General features: G+C 35.2%; 1 protein-coding gene across 3 annotated transcripts in view; it reads right to left on the bottom strand.

The window, feature by feature from the left end:
• The window catches only part of neto1l (neuropilin (NRP) and tolloid (TLL)-like 1, like), a 227,278-nt gene that overhangs the window by 25,577 nt on the left and 179,540 nt on the right, over window positions 1–22,161 (bottom strand). For 2 of the 3 annotated variants that reach the window (XM_087309376.1, XM_087309377.1), the window contains exon 7: window positions 8,450–8,678. In XM_087309376.1, the coding sequence (XP_087165502.1) occupies window positions 8,450–8,678 (229 nt within the window). Of the gene's footprint in view, window positions 1–7,854; window positions 7,888–8,085; window positions 8,679–22,161 lie in introns of those variants that run through there. The other variant, XR_015524861.1, reaches the window with a different exon arrangement.

Raw genomic sequence — 22,161 nt, 5'->3', positions numbered from 1 at the left:
TTACCCCAAGAAAGAATTTAATTAAAAGTAATTAAATTGCTTATTTAAATAAGATCAGATATTGCAAGTTTCTCCGAGACGCCAATGTGATGCTAATTAATGCAGACACGAACTCTGAGTACTTACATATTTCAAAAAGTGCCACTATCACTCAAGATCAAAGATGATTAATCTAATACTTGTTTCGTACATCATAAAATATATATGATGAAAGATGTTCATCATGAGCTGAAAAAATCTTCATTTGAGCTGAAAAAGGAATCGGCACCTCAGTAGAAATCATAAAAGGATCAATTTGAAAGTACACTGGTAACATTACAATATCAGGTTTCAATTAAAGCCAAAGTAACTTTAAAAGGAGGCGGAGCTTTGATTTCAATCACCTTGCATACATTAAGCACCTGACACACCTACCAACATGTGTCTATTTCCCACTAGACATGCTTATTTTGCAGTCTGCAGAGGACATTGATCACCTGATTTGTGTGGGAAAAAAAATAATAAAATAAAATAAGATAACAGAGCTTCAAGGGTGACTGAATGTACCCTGTGGATTTATTAACGACTGTATTTCCAAGATGTTCCCAGGTGAGAAATTACAGTGTAAATTAGGATGAGTCATCATTGTAGAAGTGCAGTCCTTACAACTCTTGTGTTCAGGTTATGAGTCAGGTCAACTTTTGTCCACAAGGTGGCAATGCAGGCAAGTGTTTATCCTAAACAAAAACCACTCAATAGACTTTATTTAAAGGTGTTTCAACCTGTAAAGACATTAATTTTCAAAGACCTCATTTATGTTAGTTAATGTGTTAGCTAAAATGAACCATTTAGTAAAATATTTGGTAGCAATTAACAGTAAGAAGCAATTAGTTAATTTATTAAGTGTAACACTACAATGTTGTCTCATTTGTTAACAGTAGTCAATATTGGTTAACATGAACCAACAATGAGCACACAAACACACATACACATACACACCCTTGATAAATATGAGCAAATAGTTAATTTGTTCCTGTAATTTGTATTGTAAAAAAACTCACTGAGCAATTAACAACATGGCACACTTATTGACACCCCATATGTTTTAAATATTTAAGTATATTACCTTTGATTTGTAAAAATGTGTCTTCAGCTTTTTGTGCCAAAGGTAATATTGTTTCTGAAATTGGTAACATTTCACAGACTGTAAATTTCTATGTGTGTTATTTGCTGTAGGCTGTATTTAAAAAAATAATATATATATTATTACTGTGGGGGAAACTGGAGCACCCGGAGGAAACCCACGCGAACGCAGGGAGAACATGCAAACTCCACACAGAAACACCAACTGAGCCAAGGTTTAAACCAGCGACCTTCTTGCTGTAAGGTGACAGCACTACCTACTGCGCCACTGCCATTCATCTTAAAGTGCTTTTAAAAGGCTTAACTTAACTAGGCTAAATAAGCAAGTTAGGGTAATTAGGCAAATCATTGTATAACAAAGGTTTGTTGTGTTGAAAATTAAAAAAATACAACATTGCTAAAGGGGCTAATAATATTGACCTTAAAATGGTTTAAATAAAGACTGCTTTTATTCTAGCAGAAATAAAACAAATAATACATTCTCCAGAAGGAAAAACACATAGCAAATACTGTAAAAGACAGCTCTGTTTAATATAATTTGAGAAATATTTTAAAAAGAAAAAAAAAATCACAGGAGGACAATTAGCTTTGACTGTATATGGGAGAGAGAGAGAGAGAGAGAGAGAGAGAGAGAGAGAGAGAGAGAGAGAGAGAGAGAGAGAGAGAGATCATTGAGGTTCAGGGCTGCACAGAAAACACTGGGCTCTTCCACAGTTCCAGCTTTGGTCATTCACGAGACTGACGAAGACGTGCAGCTGCTTCTCTCCCACTCAGAAAGAGCATTATGTGTTTTCTGCACATCCTCATGAGCCTCAGCAGCAAAAGCACAGGCTCATTCCCTCCACTGCATGATTCAGGATATCCACCTGTCTCTTTAAAACACTGCACACTGATGCCCCCAGTAAAGGCCGCAATCAATCTGAGCAATCAGAAACTTTGCTGATGTACTGTTTTTTTTTCCAACATGCTAACAAAGAACCAAGAAATAAATGTTTTTATTTTTTAAATAAAAACCTTTAGTGTTAGCGAGATTAATAATATATAATTCAAATTTAAACACAATTTAAAGGTCCTGTATACGTGTGTGTGTGTGTATTTATATATAGCCGGGTTGGGGGGTAAGGGGGGTGTGTGTAAACAAATAAATATATATATATATATATATATATATATATATATATATATATATATATATATATATATATATGTTTAATGCTACAGTAATGATGAGTATGGCCCACCCGAAATCTTTTTTTCCACAGATTTTCCACAGATTTCCACAGATTTTTAGCCCATCATTAATTCTGTTTATTTACTTGAGTAAATGTGTGTAAATCTACATTTATTCAGTTTTTTTTTATTAATTTCAGTAATATTATTGACTAATGTGAAAATGTTCATCTTATGTACAATGCAGTTTATACAGTATTATTTTCTGTCTTTTACTAGATATATTATATGACAAATATAATAGTGGAGAACATGTGTCTGATTCCAGCGACGCTCCAGGGACAGACAAGTCATCATTTAGGCCATCTTCCAGCATAAACCACGGCGAATGAAGCTCTGCACAAGACTTTTGGCCAGCGGAGAAATTAAAATGGTCGTGCCCAACTGAGTCTGGTTCTCTCAAGGTTTTTTTTCTTCACTCCTATCAGGTGAAGTTTTTTTTCCCTCTCCGCTGTCGCCACTGCCTCGCATGGTTCAGGATTGGTAGAGCTACGCATCGATGAATTTGCTCTTCAGTGTTTGAACTCTCAGTAATGATTAAATCACACTGAACTGAGCTAAACTGAACTGAACTGAACTTAAACACTAAAACCTGAACCACACTGTTCCAGTTACTGAACCACACTGTTCCAGTTACTATGACTATTTATGTGAAGCTGCTTTGACACAATCTACATTGTAAAAGCGCTATACAAATAAAGCTGAATTGAATTGAACAAACTTGCTTTGCTTACCAAATAAAGTCAATCTAATTGGATTTGGATTTTAAACATTAAATTAAGGTTAAAAGGATATATTATTTTTTATTTTATATATTAGGGTTTTAGTTATGATACTCCCAAAATAATTCATGGGCTAACAGAGACATGAACCGAAATTCACAGACTCAACGGAACAATGCTTCACTGAACAATGTACACCTGAAAAATTAACCCTCCCAGCAGTAAAAGGCCCTCTCTTTAATTGACAGTTCTGTAATTCTGTCAGTCTGGGGGGTTTCATTCTTTAAGGAAAAACTCAATGATCTATCCTATTGATTAAACCTGAGATTTTAGATTTAAGTTTTGAATTTCATCATATTTTATGTCATCATTTTTTTAAGTCATTACCTTAAAAACAAGATCTTTGTTTGCAGTAGACTATAATTGTATATGAGTTACTAGACCAGGTGCGTTCCTCACTTTGTTTAGCAAACAGGAGGCAATATGTTTTTCACCACAGTGAAAATGTTGTTTTTGAAAGTTTGAAGGACATGTCTGATATAAAGTTAAGCAGGTCACACACCAGAAACACCACTCGCTGCCACGCAGAGCCATGCATTTCTGAATTCTAATAGGTTTCTATCAGGGTACACGCACCGACGCTGCAAGTTGGCGGCCCCCAGCCATGACTCAGGACACTGTTCTTCTTTCTGCGGCGCCAGAGTGCCATCTGATTAGTTTAATTTTAAATAGCATGCGAATGTGCGCGTCTGGCGTACGATACTTTCAACTGTCATGTGCGCGCTCTGACGGGGCACATCCGGTGTGTGACACCCTTTATGCTTTTCTTATCAGAAAGTTGTTTTTGTTAGCAGAAAGTTGCTAGGCAGCAGAAGCATGCATATTCAAAGGCATTGAAAATGAAGCTGAAATACATGCAGTTAATTTGACCATAATGTCCAACCCAGGTTTATTGGAGATATGTGCCCAGGACTACTTTTTTTGAGAACTGCCAAATACTGTATGTGTCCTGGACTACATTTTTCCATATTGTTTTACAATTCTACTAGAGGGCGCCATGTTCATTTTTGACATCTCAAATACATTACTGAGGCATGTTTTCTCATGTGTCCCAAATCCACCAAGAGGCCTCTGTGAACATTTCTGCAAAATTTAACACCCTTCTCGTGCATGTTCTTAAAAATTGAGCATAATATATCAGCTTGATATCGACTGACACACATTATGTAAAAGGCAGGGTAGTATAGTCATATGGGTTTTATTATACAGTTAAAAAAAGTTTTTATTATACAGTTATTAAAATACAAAATTTAAAAACCATTCAAATAATTGCCTCTTTATTCTAAAATATGTGGTGTGGTAATTCTCTCTCAGAGATACACAAAAAAGAAGAAGACTTGCTGCTTAATGAGCAGGACAACGAACATAGCAAATGCTTTTTAATAAAGGCCAATTTATGATTCTGCGTTGAGTCTATGTGGTAGGTTCGGCATAGCCTTCCCACAGTCGCAAACACTTCACCATACCCTGACACTAGATCATGTGCCTTAATGTTTAACAAGTCTCTAGATGGACACTTTTGTTTTGTGTTTATTTTATGATTAAAGTTGTTGAACGTTTGTTGGTTTCTGATTCTTTTTTATTTGAATGAGTTTGAGTTTGAGCTACTTCTACTGCAGCATCACACACATTTCCGGTGTAACCTCAAAAACTGACAAAGAAACTCGAACCATTGAAACTCTATCGCAAACTAGTGTTTTGAAAGTGTTATTACAGAGCAACACAGGTGAAGTAGAAGTGTAAATATTAGTGGTGGGCCATTATCTGCGTTAACGTGCCGCGTTAAAAAATATCGCTGTTAATCTATTCTCAAAGTTGGGTTGGGAGCTGGGTCTATTCTACACAGGCTATGGTGACTTTCACCTTGATAATTTAGCGCGGATGTATACCTGACTGGTGACTTGTTTGACAAAAAAGTGCCCTTCTAAATCAAATAAGCAGGATGCCTGACTTTAACTGCAGTTTGGCAGTTTCACTTTAACTCATGAACATTTCATTCATGCCCCCCTGACAAAGTGGGGTATTAGGCTGTACTCACACTAGGTACAGTTGAAGGCGTGCAGCTGTCGTGCAGTGAGGGGTTTGCGTCTTTAATAAACTATGGCAGTTTGCGTTCATCGAACAGTAAGAATGATTAATATAAATCCGTATGAAACAGTCCCTTAAAAGTCACGTCTCGCTTTCAGTTTTGGGCTTTGGCGCGTTTTGCACTCACACACATGCGTACCGCGCCAAAAGCTTAAGTGTACCGCGCTCAGGCCCACCTCTTCCAACCTGGCCAGGGCCGGCCAAGTGAACCGTGCTTGAGCCCGATTCAGCGCACTCACACTTCTCAAACGATCCAGGAAATTGGCCTGGCACGGTACGGATGGCATAGTGTGAGTAGGCCCTTAGATGCCAGTAAGAAGTAAGGACTGGTGAGAGTGTTATGGAATTTAATAACGCACACCAAATAGAAAGAAAAAAAAACTTCTGCATTTCGAGATGTGTGTGTGTGTGTGTGCGGTTCTTTACTGACAGCCGCGTGAGTGGATCTTGTCGGGAAATATGGCAAAAAGCCCTAAATGATGGTATTTACTGATTTACTGATATTTTACTTCAATAATGCCGCTAATAAATGCATACTCCACGTCTTAATTTAATTTCTGTTTAGTTCAGTTATGACTTTAGTCGGATTAAGGTGATCAAAAATAGCTGTTTGGAGCTTATGTAGGCCTACAAAACAGTTCAAAATTCATGTTTAACTGAATAAACAGTTAGCAAACACAAGTACACCTTACTGAACATAATTTATTTTCATCATCAATTATCATAGTAGAACAGTTTCTCAAACAGTTTATAATGCATTTTGGAAACAAGAGATGAGCCCCCAGTACTAATGCGCCACCTGGCTTGAGAAACCCCGTCTCAAAGACTTATTATTTGGGTAGCACACATATTCTGAATGCCTTCGGCAGAATTCAAATGAGCCATATCTAGATTAATCTAGATTAATTCTAAGATTTAAAAAATGTATCAATGCCCACCTATAATAAATATTCACAATGGTGTTGAGGAAGGACCATGGGATACAATGATCAGTCAATGCTGAAGTATAAATCAAACTTAAATCTGCCATTTTGTCATTACCACATGACCTACCAGCATTAGTTGCATTGCATCATATATGATATTCACGAAATCTCTCCCTATTGTCAATTTTGATTTAAAGGTTTTGCATTTTTAACAACATTCTTCATTACATTTTCTCTAACTATTTATAGTTTTTTTTTGTTAATTAACAGCATGACCTTGTGGGTCCACCATCTCCAAACCTGTATAAACCAGTATGCCAGTGTATCTGACAGGTTATGCATGATTTATAGCGTGTTTGTGGGTGTGACTGGCCAGCGTTTCTATAATGGACACATGGATGAGCTGTTTTCATTTTTTCAGTCCAGCTCGTTTTAGCCTTCTGTCAGGTATGAATGTGCTGGTGAAAATGAGTAGTGGAGTGTGTTTTTATTAGTGTGTGTTCATAAAACAGTAAATGAGAGCAAAGGCGTTAGAGATGTCAATGCTTTTCACATTGTATACAAACATGAACACAGTGGTGTAAAACCCTTCCTGTAATGTGTTTGGTTTCATAAAACTTAACAAGAAGTGCCTATTTTGACACAAGACAAAATATGGCAAATTACACATATGGACAATAAATTATGTCCAGTCTTAGAAAAATTTTTCATATTGATTTAAACACATCTAACCATATGAATGTAAATGACTGTTTATTTATAATGGTGCACGAGAATTGCTGCTATTTAAATACAAGACAATTAAATATTAGTAGCTGATTATATCTATTTTAATACATTTTACTTAATTTCCTGTTGTAAAGGTTTGTTAAAAACCATATTATGCACATATACAATGCCTAAAGAAAATCATCATAACCTGTGAAAATCTATACATTTACTCACAAATACATACCCACACTTCAGGATAAAGAAAGGCAGATAAAGGCTACAAAAACAGTTTAAAGGCTGGAAGATTTATTTAAAAAGTGATTTGATTTCAGGCTGTAAGACAAATAAAGTAATTATTTGAAAGCTGTATGATGATGATAATAATAAAGTTGACAGTTAAATATTTTCTGTTAAAACAACATGCATCAAATTCTATCCATTTTATGAATTAAAAAGTAAATATTATCAATTTAATGAATAGCCTGCATCATTCATTTTCATACTAGTACATTTTGATTGTATACACTGCAAAAAAAGAGTTGTTTTTACTTAGATATTTTGCTTTGTTTCTAGTCCAAATAGCTATAAATTCCTAAATCACAACATATTTTCTAGACAAGTAAAATATTGTTTTGTTTTTAGAAAAATTAATGTTATCTGCTAAATTATGTAACTATCTATATAAAAATGGCTCAACTATCTGTCAGTGGGGCACGTAAAATAGTCTGAATTCAAACCGAAAACAAATGTATGTTGCTTAATCCACCAGCGGATAATTTAGCTTGCTCAATGGAAAAAACAAACAAACAAAACAACAACTTTATTTTTACCTATTTTTTTTCTGAAAACAAAACAATATTTGTTATTTGCCTATAACATTTTTCTTGATTTAATATTTGCTTTTTGATATTTGGACCTTAAACAAGACACAAACTGTAAGCAATTCAATCGTTTTTTTTTTTGTTGTTTTTTTTGTTTTTTTGTTTTGTTTTTTTAACTGGGAATGAAGAGTTTAGATGCAAAAACGTCTAAGAGCCATTTTATATATTTTGGCTTTTTTGCCTCAATAATTTAACATTTATAGAAACGTAAAATCTTTTCATTGCCTTTTAAGTGAAATAACTAAACATAAACAGGAGGTTGAACAGAATTCTCATTTTAGGAGAACATTTCAGACAGCATTTAAAGGTTTTTGCATCTGAACTCTTCACTTATTTTGTTTTGGCTTCCATTAGGAAAATAGCTCATAAATTAAATGTTTAAAAATGTTACACTGCAGGTTGATTCCTGTGAGTGTTGGTTTTAGGTGTAGGGTTGGAGAAAATGGAAAGAATATTGATCTTATTCTTTACATACGAGCAGGTGCAGCCATTGGAATCTATTCTCCTTTTATGTTTTGTCATGTATCATTTCTATTTCTCCAATAGGCAACTGAATCAGAAGTTCTAAAACAATCACAAAAATAGCGCACTTCCACATTGCAGAATAAAGTTAATACACTTTGTACAGTTTAAGTTATTAAATTATTACATTTTTGGGAGGTCCCCACTTAAAGATAACTCTACAAGTGTGTTTGTGCTTGCTTCTTACGCTCTTGAAAGGTGGTGAAGAGTATCCTGAAGCGGCTCTTTCTGCTGCCCTCATCAGCCCACATGCGGATCACACCCAGCGCAGACACGAGCATCACATCATTGGCCACTGTGCTGCAGAACTTATTCCTCAGGTCCTCCACCGAGCTGCTGCCGTCATACACCGCCACATAATTACGCTTGCACTCGTTCGAATTCTGCATCTCATAGTCGAGGAAACGCAAATAGATCTAAAGCAGAGAAAAGAGAGAAAGAGAGTGATACTCAGACCATTGGACCCACAGTAATCTTCATTGAAAAAAAGCTTGTTCTTGAAGCTCACTTCAATTTAAATGCTAATATAAGCAAAATATGAATACATACTTTTTGATGTTGTTATTAAATATTCACCAGTTCAACAGTTTCAACCTTTTACTTCAAGTGTGAAGTTTTGTACTATGTAAAACTTAAAATACTCAGTACTGTATATCCACCTATTACCAAAATTGTGGCCACTTTAACAATAATAATAAAAAGTCTATGAACAAGCAAACAAACAAACAAACAAACAAACAAACAAACAAACAAACAAACAAACAAACAAACAAACAAACAAACAAACAAACAGTTTAAATAAATAAATAAATGTAGATTTGTTTCTAGTAAAAGATGCAAGATGCAAATTTTAAATAACACATTAAGACAGATCAAGACCAATTCTTTGAATTTTCACTTTCAATTTACAATTCCTTAGATAAGTTTTATAATCTAGTATTCAATGTGTTTTATAAGACTTCTCTTTCATGACATTAAAAAAAAATTTAATAAATAAAGCCATCACTTTATCGTCACATATATTTTTCTTTTTTAGATATCAGCTTTTTTTTTTTTTTTTTTTGCAATAAAAGGACTTCTAACGTATAAGGAACTTGATTTTAGGGATGCACCAAATATTCGGCAACCGAAATAAGAAAAAAGGCCAAATAAATTTTGCCGAACAATGACGTTTTTAATGACGCGATCAAATAGTGACCTGTGTAGAGGCACGCGCTTTATGCAGCAAACATGTCAGCAGTGTGGAAACACTTTAAAGTGTCAGAGAAAGAGGCAAAAACGGCCGTTTGCAGACACTGTTCTGGTGAATTGTCCAGAGGAACGTTCTCTCTCTTCTCGCCCCCTTTGAGCAGATAACATGAGAGATAAGCTCATCTGTGGCAGACGTCATACATTTACTTGCAGCACTAAAGCGTCTTTTAAACAAAGAGGCTGAAACAGACCACAGAGTGAAAACAGCTAAAAGTGCGCTCTTAGAAGCTGTCAGCACACGATTTAGTCAGGGGTACTCAGAACGCCTGTACTTCATCGCGACTTTGCTTTATCCACGATATAAAGATCATTACTTGGATATGGGGAAAAGCTGCGATCCAGCTTTGATTCAGGCCGAGTTGGACTTGGGAAAGCCACTAGGTGTTGGAGACGGTCAGGTGATGCACAGCGCAGGAGATGAAAACAGCGCAGAGAATAAACGGGCTCGTACTACAGATGAGCCGCGCGCCGACACCGAGAGACTGTTTAGTGCTGCATCTCATGTCATTGATGAGAAAAGGAACCGACTTTCATGCGAGACAGCAGAGAAGTTATGTTTTATAAAGAAGAACCTGCCACTTTTCCTGAAGAAGTAGGCTAAGTAGGCTTATGTCTAGGACAGTTATTCATTTATTGTCATCCACATTTTTTGCCCTATTCAATGCACATTTGTTGTTGTAGACATAGTTACATTCTTTCAGCAGTCAGTTATAGGCCTAACATAGGCTATTCAAGAAGGGGGGCTTCAAAGATGGCCAAATAAAAATATATTTTTATTTTACTAATTTATTTATTTTAAGTTATATTGTGCTTTGTTTGAATATTATCTGCTGGAATGTTAAAAAAATGTTCAGTGTTAAATAAATATTTTTGAAATTGTATTTTTGTTATTTGATTTATTTCTCTGAATAGTAATAGCTAATAAGTAAAAGCTAATTTTTACTATTAAATTATTGTAATGGTGAAAAAATTGGCAAACTAAACTAAAATGCAATACACCGCATTCAGCTTCTAAACCAATTTATTCTTATTCGGCTTCGGCTTTGGCCAAGAATTTCATTTCGGTGCATCCCTACTTGATTTGCACACAGGAAATGGACAGTTCTGTTCAAATAATTTATTTTTATGTTTTAATGCACCCAATAAGGTACCCATGTTTTACCTGCTAAACTATGTTTGCTTTAACAACAAATCTCTGCATCTCTGCAAAGACAAATAACAAAAACCACTGAAGGTTCATGCTTCAAATTCAACTCATATACAAAATAGAGAGGCTTCAAAAACTTGCACAATGAGCGCTCAAAGACCACCAATAAACTCCACATCCACTCAAGGCACCTCCTTTGGGCTCTCTTAAAACCAGAGAGGTGTTAGAATGAACCATCTGCTCTCTTCTCACTCAATCTAACCCTAATCAAGCTTGCTTCACACCTCTCCTAGTCCAGACTCCCATTTGAAATATTAAACATTTCTGCAATCGTTTACTCGACCGCATGTCCTTCAAAGCTTTTGAAATCTTTGAAAGTAACAAAAAAGGTAACTTTAAAAATAATATCCAGACTTTTTTTAAGTAAAGAAAATGAATGAATCTTTTGAGTGTTTTTTTGTTTACGCAAGATAAAAAATCTGTTGTTGCTTGAATCACATTGCAATTTCAAGCTATTCAACAGCATCATGACACAAAACATAAAAAATAAAAAAACAAAGCTTAATTTCATTTGTTCTTAATGTGTGCAGATTGTTGTGATCATCCATTTGCAATAAAAAAGAGATTGATGTGAAAATGATTTACATGATATTATAAGTGATCACACAAAAAAAACATAAAACGGTATTTGTGCTTAATGCAGACAGAGTTTCCAGTGTTCAGACATACAGAAGAAAAAAACAAACTAAACGATCAGACAATGAACAAACCCATAAACAAACAAACAAACAAACAAACAAACAAACAAACAAACAAACAAACAAAAAGCAAGCAAGCAAACACATAAATAAATAAATAACTAAATAAATAACTAAATAAATAAATAAATAAATAAATAAATAAATAAATAAATAAATAAATAAATAAATAAATAATAAGAAAAGCAACATGGCTGATGATCACAACATTCATATTGTTAGTTTAGAAATAAGCACAACAAATTATGCTTTATTTGAGCTTAACAAGAAAAGTGTACTTCAGATATTCTAAGCAATCTGACAAACAAAACAAACTGAAAAGAGGAAATAAAAACGTTACTTTAGAACATTATTGGTCAATAAACTTGAAACCACCAATTTCCATGGAGCAGCACATTCTTCAAACGTTCACTCAGTGTCCCACAGCAAGCCAATCATACCATTTTGATGGTACATAAAAAAATGAGTAAATAAATGTTCCTACATCTATAAATCACTGCTAGAATGACCCATCATAATAATAAACCACAAAGCACTCTCTGATGGAATCAAAACGTCCAAACATTAGCTTGGCATGTTCTTGTCTAAGCGGCAGGAATTTGCAGTGGAAAGAGGGGTGATTTTACATTTAATGAGCACTTGGTGTTGTGTTATGACAAGTAAATGAAGCACCCCAGTTCAACCAGTGAGCAACTCAGCGGCACAGTATATTTCTCACTGTAATAGCTTTTCGTTCCAAACATTTCCACATTTATAGAGGAACCAGTCAGTGTGACATGCCAGCAACATTAGTGGGTTTGTCCTTGCTGCTCACAATACGCTCACACATACAATATAGGTAATGAACTGGAATGCTGTGCTGTCTACAATCTCCAGTCATCAGCAAAACAGCATGGAAGCATCACTTATAAACATAACTGTAAGCAGGGGCACATTTAGGTATATGTATGCATAGGCCCCTGGGCTAATGCTGTACAGAGAGCCTCCTAACCATTGGTGTAGTCCTTGCTATATGCACGTATACTCCCTATGCCTACTTTTTTTCCATGAGCTGTTACGACTTCTGAGGATCAATAATTACGTATACCCTTGGTATACTCACTTGTTTTGCTGATTAGACTTCCCTAATTTACAAGTACTTGCATCCCCTTTAACTGTGTACCAAATGTTTGTTTTTTTTAACTCGCATCTTAATTTGTTAGAATTGGTGCTTTTTTTTTATAAATTGTGTTTTTTCTCCGCCCCCTGATGAGTGCAGCAGCTCTGAGAAAATTTTGTGAGTGTATTTTAAAGACCAAGACAAGTCAACACAATGATGATGTCTCGCTGAAACGCTCAGGTAAAATGAAAAAACAGCATGGCTGTCAATTTAGCCCTCCAATATTTCTATTCAGCTCCCCTAAAAGTTTTGCGATTTAGTTCATAAACTGTACACTATTATATTATCGCCTTAGTCCCCTTTAATTTTGATATTAAATCGCCGGCGACTTCCGCCGCTCCGTTTTCAGCTAGTTTTACATTTAATCAGCAAATCATAGCTGTGCAGTGTGCACAAGGTGTGTGTTTATCTAAAGATTGTTATGATATCTGCATATCCTCCTGAGACCCAAAGAAAATTCATGAAAACACAATGTCCACTACAGAGGACACAAGTTAATAGGCGGGGTCTTAGGAGGATATACAGAAAAACTTGTATCACTTGTACCCCAATAGGTCATAGAGGAGTATTCGGGTTTCCTTATCAGCTGTTTCCTCCAGTGAAAATGTAGCTCTTGAAGAAATTTTGCCCCCCTCCATGTAGTGTGTAACACAGCTCTAAGTGAAGTAAAGTAGTTTAAAAGTTTCAAAACAAACAATTCACTTTTCACACCCTCTCTGTCTTGTACACATCATGCTTATTAAAAAGCTACAAATATTTTACTTCAGTATCATCTTTTGTTAAATAATCTGGTTATAAAGGCTGGCTTGCACAGGTTTATTTTCACCCTTTTTTACAGACTATTTACTGCATCCAGCTTCATGAACGATTTACAGTAAATGTGATATTTTAGTGAATAACCTAAATATGAACTCAAATAAGTCTTACAGACTTGAAATAAAATAATCATCATCATTGATCCTGCCACCCTAAAGCTTTCTTAACAAATTAAGTTAAAGAACTATTTTAATAAATAATTATAAAATGAATTTATGATTATAAAATAAATATATATTTTATTTCCTGTCTAGCCGTTTATAGGCTATGTGCTCTTTCTGGGAAACTTCTACTTAATCTGTAGCTCACTTATTTGACCTTTTGTTCAATCTTTTCAACACAATCGTTTTGTATTAAAGTGCTTTTTTGAAAATGCTTTCATTATCCAAAATATTCTCATTTGTTAAGACTTAATCAAAACCCCTTGTTTTGCGTTTTACATTGGAAAGTTTTATATCTATAAATGTACATAAATGTAAACCCTTTTTTATCATATTAGCCTAAAGAGTGATGTTAAACTAGTTGATGCTTATTGCATTGTATTTTATAGACCTGTTCGTTTTTATGTTCATATTAACCTATCATTTCCCCTTATTTCTCTCATGCATTTGTTATATATTTTATTCATAATTCTCCCTTACTTGTTAAAAAAGGAACTATAGTTTGTAGAGACTGTATTCTGTTTTATTTGTAAATGTTTTGTTGTTATAAATAAAAATAAATAAAATATGATGATGTGAATGTGATCGGTCATCATGACTGCAGCAACTTTTGAGTCCCGAAGTGTCCTGGGGCCTGTTTCAGAAAGGAGGTTAAGTGAAAACTCAGAGTATTTTAACTCTGAAATGAGAGAAACTCTGGGTTTTTCGTTTCAAAATGGCAGGTTTGTTAAACTCAAGAAATCAGGGTAAGTCAAGCCTGTTTCTAAAAGAAAGGTAACTTTAACTCAGAGTCAGTTACTGTGGTAACTTACTCTGTGAATCTAACCTGGTCCGGAGCAGGTTTTATTCTCTAAACTCTGAATTTGAGTTTCTGTCGGTCTCCTCCCTTTTTTTAAAGATGAAGCGTATTTCTCGCCTTAGCCTTACATTTCCACACACATATTTTAGAGCTCATTTTGGAGATGCCCATAAAAGATTGATGAAAACGTCATGATTCACATAACTTTTGAAAATATGCATAATAAAACATGTGCATGACTGAGTAGGTTAAACTTTTATTTGATAAGAAAAGATGTGCATAAACTACGAAGTGCACTTAACAAATTACAGTATGTACATTAAAAAAAAAGGTTTGTTAGAGATGATGATGAAAATGTGTGTGAATGGACCAACCAGCAGACTGAGCACACTGTAGAACATCTTAAATGTTGTTTTAGTCATTCTAAAATGCCTGAACTGTTTCAGTATTAGTGTATATTATTAATTACCTCCGAGCGTCTGGAGCTTGTCAAGAGTCTCCGCGTCTGGCTTCAAACGCCCCCACGTGTTCATTGTGTGTCAATCGTCTTCTGAGGCGCAAGTATTAAATAAAAAATCATTGACGCAACTTGTTCTACCACAGTAAATTCTGTTTTTACTGTTCATATTTGGCGCAAGTTAATCAGGAAGTGACGATTGTGTTCTCTTTGACTCGTTGGATAAAAGCGCTGCTTTATTCGCATCTTTTAGGCATTATTCCAGTTATGCACAAATTTATGTAATAGCCTGTATTTTGATGGAAACACAGCTATTGCCTACATTTTTGTCACACACAGAACAAAGTCACGTACGAGGCTTGTCCTTTTTTCCATTTAGCTTAACCTTCGACATGTACTGTTACTAGATTAATGGGATTATTATTCTGTCTAAAAATTATTTTTAGCACTGCTTACCTTCTTAATGTTATATCAACCTCTATCACTTGATCAATAAAAAGGCAGACATACAAGTGCACTGTTAAATCTATTAAGACTGATAAACGTGTATAAAAGTTTAGAAAAAAAAGTATAAACGTCACACATTACATTACTTATTTTATTATACTTAAATGTTTAAATACTTTAAATTAAAAATTACGCATTAACTTGAGTAGCTGTTTTCCCATGCTAACTGTCTCTGTTTCACTGATGGTTGCTTCTTTTTAAATATATACACTCATATTTGCTATAACTTTGCATGAGCAGATCAAGCTGAGCTGGGGAAAGAAATGGTGATCTATTTTTTTAAGATGTTGCCATGGTCACCCGTAATATCTGCGCTCCATTGATAATGTCTTTTTATAATCACGGTGTGCATGCTTAAAGCCTGGTTTATACTTCTGCATCAAGTGACCGGCGTAACTAATGGCGCAGACAATGCGCGCAGCTATGCATTTATACTTCTGCGCGCTGTCTCTGTTGGTCTGCATTAACACTTCCGAAACGGTAGTTGGCAGTGAGGTGTAAATGTTCCTCTGTGTCGAGTTTCTTCGCTTCTGTTTTGCTTTTCCTGAACACTTCCTGGTTGTATAAGTGACTCAAACTCGCTCATTTTGAGGCAGGAACCGGCGGACGTGCAACAACTTTAACTATGAGGTAAACACGAAACAAAACTTTCCATCCGGAGCTCCTTTACGGGACTCCACACTTGTAAACAATCACTACATTGGGATCGCGCCATCCGCCCAGCTCTCGGTCCCGCCCCGACTCGTCAGCGCTACCAAGCCGACCAATCACAGAGCTTGCGCTACACGTTGTTGCGACGTGTAGTTACAATTTTTGAGAGGTGCACGTCAGTGACGGCGACGGCCACAGAGATGGGCTATGCGTCAGCGCCGTAGCATACGCCGGTGTTTGACGCAGAAGTATAAATCAGCCTTCAAGTTTGAACTCTGGGTTGTTTGAACCTCCTTAAGGCTGATTTATACTTTTTTGCATTGGAAAACATGTAAACTGTTATAATGAAAACATGACAAAGCCATTGTACTATCTTGCTCATAAACAATGGTCAGGACTTTTCATTTTGACGACACTGATACTTTCATTGACATGAATACTTGCTTTTGAGGAATGAACTATCCATTTAGAGCATGTGACGCACTTTTGCAGGTTATCAGCTAGGTTTTGCAGTTTGTACTAATTGTTTTGAGAAATGCATTAACTGTTGTGCAGAAATGCACTAGTGTTGTGAGAAATGCACCAAAGCAACTGAGAAAAACTGTAATCAGGCGTCACCACAGCGGAATAATCCGCCAACTTATCCAGCATATGACTTACGCGGCAGATGTCTTTCCAGTTGCAACTCAACACTGGGAAAGACCCATACTCTTTTGTATTCGCACACACAAGCATACAATATGGCCAATTCAGCTTATTCAGTTCACCCAGAGGAAACCCACGTTGCAAACTCCACAAGAAATGCCAACTGACCCAGCTGGGGCTCGAACCAGCGACCTTCTTGCTGTGAGGCTATCATTCTACCCACTGCACCACCGTGATGCAATACAAATATTTAAATAATATTTATTTTTATTATTATTATTTTGCACAGATTAATGCACCTCTGACTGTACATAAACCTCTCTCACTCACTTACTCACATCTGAGCAAATTAAAGCTTTGCAAACCCCTCAGAGAAACTCATGAAGACGAAAGGAAACCTACTACAATATCTGCCAGCCTATTAGCGCTTTTCAGGCACAATTTACTAGGAGGAATATGAGAAATGTGAGAGACCTTAATTAGGCAGAATTGATTCCAAAAGGTTGTTCAGATCAGTAAATAAAGCATTAGGGAACATGAGCAGTGATTAAGACAGACTTGTCTAATAATCTAAGAACCTTAAGGCAGCTGAAAGCAAAATTCTGAGAAAAGTTCATTTACTGACAGCTGAGTAGCAAATCACTAACAGCGCTGTATAAACCCTCAAGAAGAGGAATATTTAACTTGACAAAACCAAATAATCCAAAGAGCTAGGCTGTCCTGAGATCACATAGTCATGGCAGTCATATCAATGCGCCCTAATTAGTGTGGCTTGGTATTTATTTTAATTTCTATATTTTCAAACTCATATTGTAACTCATCTGGAACTATCTGTACTGAACCTAACTGAATGTGTCTATTTAAGAAGAATGACCACCGATTTTCACATTACATTGCAACAAAAAACAACACATCTATTTGTGCTTAACAAAAAATGATGGTTTCTGATGTTCAAAGTGATCAGACAATACCAAATATTGTTCTGAGTTATTTAAGCTAATGCTCAGGCTAAAATTAACTTGTAAAAAGTATAATAAATGCACCTTATCCCACTGAAAGTATATTAGGGGAATCCCGATTCCTGGTCTTAGCATTATCTTTGAAATATGGGTAACAATTTAAAAATATAGCTGCAAGCAGCAGTTATGGGGGCCAAGCGGTAATATCATAAACAAGCACAGCAACAAGCTACAGAGCAACTGGAAAAATCTATCACTTTTTGGCAACATGGTTTGAGCCAAATCTGGCTGAAATTGGGCTAACAATCTATGGAGAGTTCAAAACAACCGATATTCAAACTAATTTTTCAAACGAAAGGAAATTTTGTAAATTAGAGAATAAATTATATTAATGTTCACATATCAAGGACACAAGGAATCTGCAAGACCAGTCTCATGACAATAGACAAAACTATTGAAAAGTCATTTGAAACGTTTTGTATGATTTCTGTTGATAGAATTGAATTGTTTAGTTGTTGTGAATTTAACTAACTGACGTAGTTTGGTCAATGTCAGGTCTAGATTACACACATTAAGTTTGGTTTCAATACCTTAAACCATTTTGATTCAGCCTGTAATGTCATCTGGCAGAATTACATGAAGTTTGTGCATATGGTAAATGACAACAGTTTTGTCTATCAACATGAATGCCATAACTTTTGGTCCACATGTTTTGAAGCTGATCTGAGTCAAATTTAGTGAGGGGTTAAAAAAGAGTGGTTTGAACAAAATCAAAATTGCGGACCGGAAGTTTGGCAGATTATGGCATAATTGGTATCGTGGTATCACTGGGCTGCTTGGCTCTGATAATTGCTGCTTTCAGCTATTTTTGTTGTTGTTGTTATTGTTGTTGTTATTATTAATAATATATTTTTTAATTTATATAATTAGCAAATTTTCCACCATTTGATTAATAGGTTAATTAATTAATATATATATATATATATATATATATATATATATATATATATATATATATATATATATATATATATATATATATATATATATATATATATATATATATATTTCTATTTCATTAAAGTAGGCCTACAAGTATACAAATTTAATAAAAACATAACATCAAACAGGCTGCAAAAATCAGCAAAACAAAAAAAATTGCAATATTTCCTAAATTGTGCTTTGTAATAAATATTTTAAATAAGGTTTTAAAAAGTTTTTTTAAAACTCTATCTAGGACAACATCACTAATGATAGGATATATTAAAAATACATGCTTCTAATATTAAAAAAATGTAGTCTTCTGAGTTACATCTTTATTTATTTATTAATTAGTTTTTTTGCAACAGATATATTTTCTGATTGAAAGCTGTGCCAAGATTTCGTTGCTCAATATTATTACCACTGTTTTTTATAAAAGCGGCAAAGACAGACTTCAGTTAGACACGAACCACACACCAGTAAACATACTTGAGATAGATGCTCCTCAACGATGGACATTAGATAATTGTTTGTGTGGGCTATATGATTTGTTTGCACACTGTCTCGGATATAATAAAGTACTTCACATTACCGACATGCAAAAGCATAAAAGAGCTGTGTCCCACGTCATGGCGCAAAATAACTCTTCAGCCAATCAAGGGGCCTCTCCTTCCATGGGCCCTGCAGAGATTTTAGCCCCACCGAGCCATTATGTTAATCCAGCTATGAATATGAATCATTTATTAAGCATTAGCACATTATTTTATCATGTGCTAGGCATTACCCCACATTAATATACATCTGTAAGCAGTTTATAAATACAGCTGCAAAAGCTATATTAGTGACTTATAAGCACATGTATAATGTGCTTAATGATTTTAATTTTTCATATTTTTTTAATGTTTTTTAATTTTATATGACTAAATTAAGTATTGTTTGCAAACCATAAATTTAAGTGTAGTTGGTGGTTTTAAAGATCAAGTGAATGAGTAATAAATTATTCAAATGAACATTGATCTCATTTTGGCATATAGCTACTCTAAATGTTAATAAATGTTTTATTAACACAACTTCCTACTGTTTTGTGAGCTCATCTAAAGAGAGGACTGTTTATTCTTTTAAAATCCCTTATAAATGACAATTAAAGGCTCAGTTTTCTAAACAAAAAATGAAGTAAACAAAAGATTCAGAACAATAAAAAAAATCATTTTATTATACAAAAATGAAACAACTGTATCAAATAAAAGATAAATCATTGCAGTCTTATCTAAAATCAAAACTAACTTTTCCTATTCTCTGAAACAAAGCTCTGAACTTCAGAATCAAGCTTGATTGTTCAAACCCATTCCAATTATACAGCAGAGCTTTTGTATCTCAGTAACTAAGCTGTTTTCTTGCACTGCTCCTCTGGAATAAATGAGCCCGGTCTGCCTGACATGCAGACGTCAACCCCTGGCCAGTTGGGGACTGCTGTCTCTTCAGGGCATGTGGACTTGTTTGAGCTGCTGTTCACATCCCCCTACTGAGCTGGCTTATTTGTAGCATGGATCTGCTGTTGGTCCCATCAGAGCAGAGAAGGAAAGAAAAATCCGGACCGGTTGCAGCTCACAAATGATCATACGAACGCACTGCTGTATAATGATGTAATAGGACACACCCACTTTTGTTTTCATTTCAGGCAGTAAATCAAGTGAGACAAACACTTTGTAGAGTTTATAATCATATTAGGAATGGCAAGCAATTTTTTGAATTGTAATTCATCAGAAATATTGATGAAATATGAAAAATGAGGCAATGTTTCATTACACTGAAAACCTTAATAAGTTGACTGAACTAAATTAACTGAGTGAACTCGTTGCCTCAATTTAATTGAGTAATGGTGTCTTCCAAAACTTGCATATTTGAGTTTATTTAACTTGCCGGTTTTGTAGACTATACTTAAATTGATCAGTTCACCAAACTAAGTACTAAAATAGATCATGCCTAAACTGTTCAGTTCACCAAATTAAGTACTACGTTTGGTGAACTGAACATTTTAAGTATAGTCTACACAACCGGCAAGTTAAATAAACTCAAATATGCAAGTTTTGGGAGACTCCATTACTCAATTAAATTGAGGGAACGAGTTTACTCAGTTAATTTAGTTCAGTCAACTCATTAGGGTTTTCAGTGTAAATATGCACTAATTTGCATACATATCTGCCACAACAATCTGAATATTTGATGAATTAAAGTTTAACATTTTGTTTAACACTAGAACTAGTGAGACATTTTTAAATTTTGCTTTAAAGTTTGTTAAAATAAAACCCACACTCTAAAAACTAAAGGGTTCCAAACAATTACATAATGTTGACAAGTTAAGTTGTTCCATTAAAAACACATAAGAATTGTGTCGGTTGAACTCTTTTTTTAAATAAGTAGTTTGATCAAGCAAAAGTCATTTTTTTATTGTACTAGAGTCCTGACTTTTCAAAAATGTGTGTATATTTAATTTTACACTGATTTTTCATAAGAATTCATTCCTTTTCCTTTGTGAAGTGACGCTAACAACAGGAAGTGTGGATCCAAACATAGGTTTATAAAAACAGAGATGGTCAAGCAAGCAATGGTTAACAAAGGGGCAAACAGATGTTCACAGGAAATCCTAAGTCGCAGTTATAAACAGATGGTCAAAAAGGCAGGCAGCAGACAAAGTAAAACAAACAAAACAAAGCAAGGTTCAAATACGGAAGACAAGGCAGGGATATCGCGTCGTAATGTAACATAACAGTAAAACAAGACTCAGCAACTTCTGTGTGTTTGTGTGCTGACTTTATAGTCTATGTAATCAGTTCATGAGCGGCTTTAGCGGTGAATGTTTGCAATCAGACAGAATCTAGGCCAGGTGTGTGAGTGGTGCATGACTGGATCTTGTAGTTCTTTTGCAGGCAGATTTGTAATTTTTTTGGCTAGATCGTAGGTGACTGTGACAGGCTAAGTCCCTTTTTTTCACCAGGGGTTGCCACAGCGGAATGAACTGCCAACCTTTTCAGGATATGTTTCACACAGCGTATGCCCTTACAGTTGCAATCCAGTACTGGGAAACATCCATACACACTCATTCACACACATACACTACAGCCATTTAAGTTATTTGATTCACCTATAACGTATGTCTTTGGGGAAACCGAAGCACCCGAAGGAAACCCACTCACAAGTAGAGAACACAAACTCCCCACAGAAATGCCAACTGGCCCAGCAGGGACTCGAACTAGTGACCTTCTTGCTGTGAGATGACAGTTCTAACCAATAAGCCACCGGGTCGTGTTCATTAGAATTACAAAACAATTACAAAACACGAAACAGTTCTTAGTATTTCCACCTTGAATGGCCCTAGCGCTCAAATTAACCTCATGGATTTCAGCATCCACTACATTTTCCCATGCTTTTGAAAATGCAAGTTTCTGGTGCCTAGCAACTTGCTGCTAATAAAAACTTAAATTTCTGATAGCAAGCTGTCTTGCATGTCTTGCAAACTTTCACAAACAACATTTTCCCAGCAGTCATGTTTGTTGTCTTTTAAATTGTACACAATGAGGTACAGTTGAAGTTAGAATTATTAGCCCTCC

The sequence above is a fragment of the Danio rerio genome, chromosome 24 (genome assembly GCF_052040795.2).
Source record: "Danio rerio strain M-AB ecotype USA chromosome 24, GRCz13ab, whole genome shotgun sequence".
NCBI classification, from domain to species: domain Eukaryota; kingdom Metazoa; phylum Chordata; class Actinopteri; order Cypriniformes; family Danionidae; genus Danio; species Danio rerio.
Note: the sequence above shows the minus strand (reverse complement) of the source record. Positions and strands in the feature narration are given on the sequence as shown.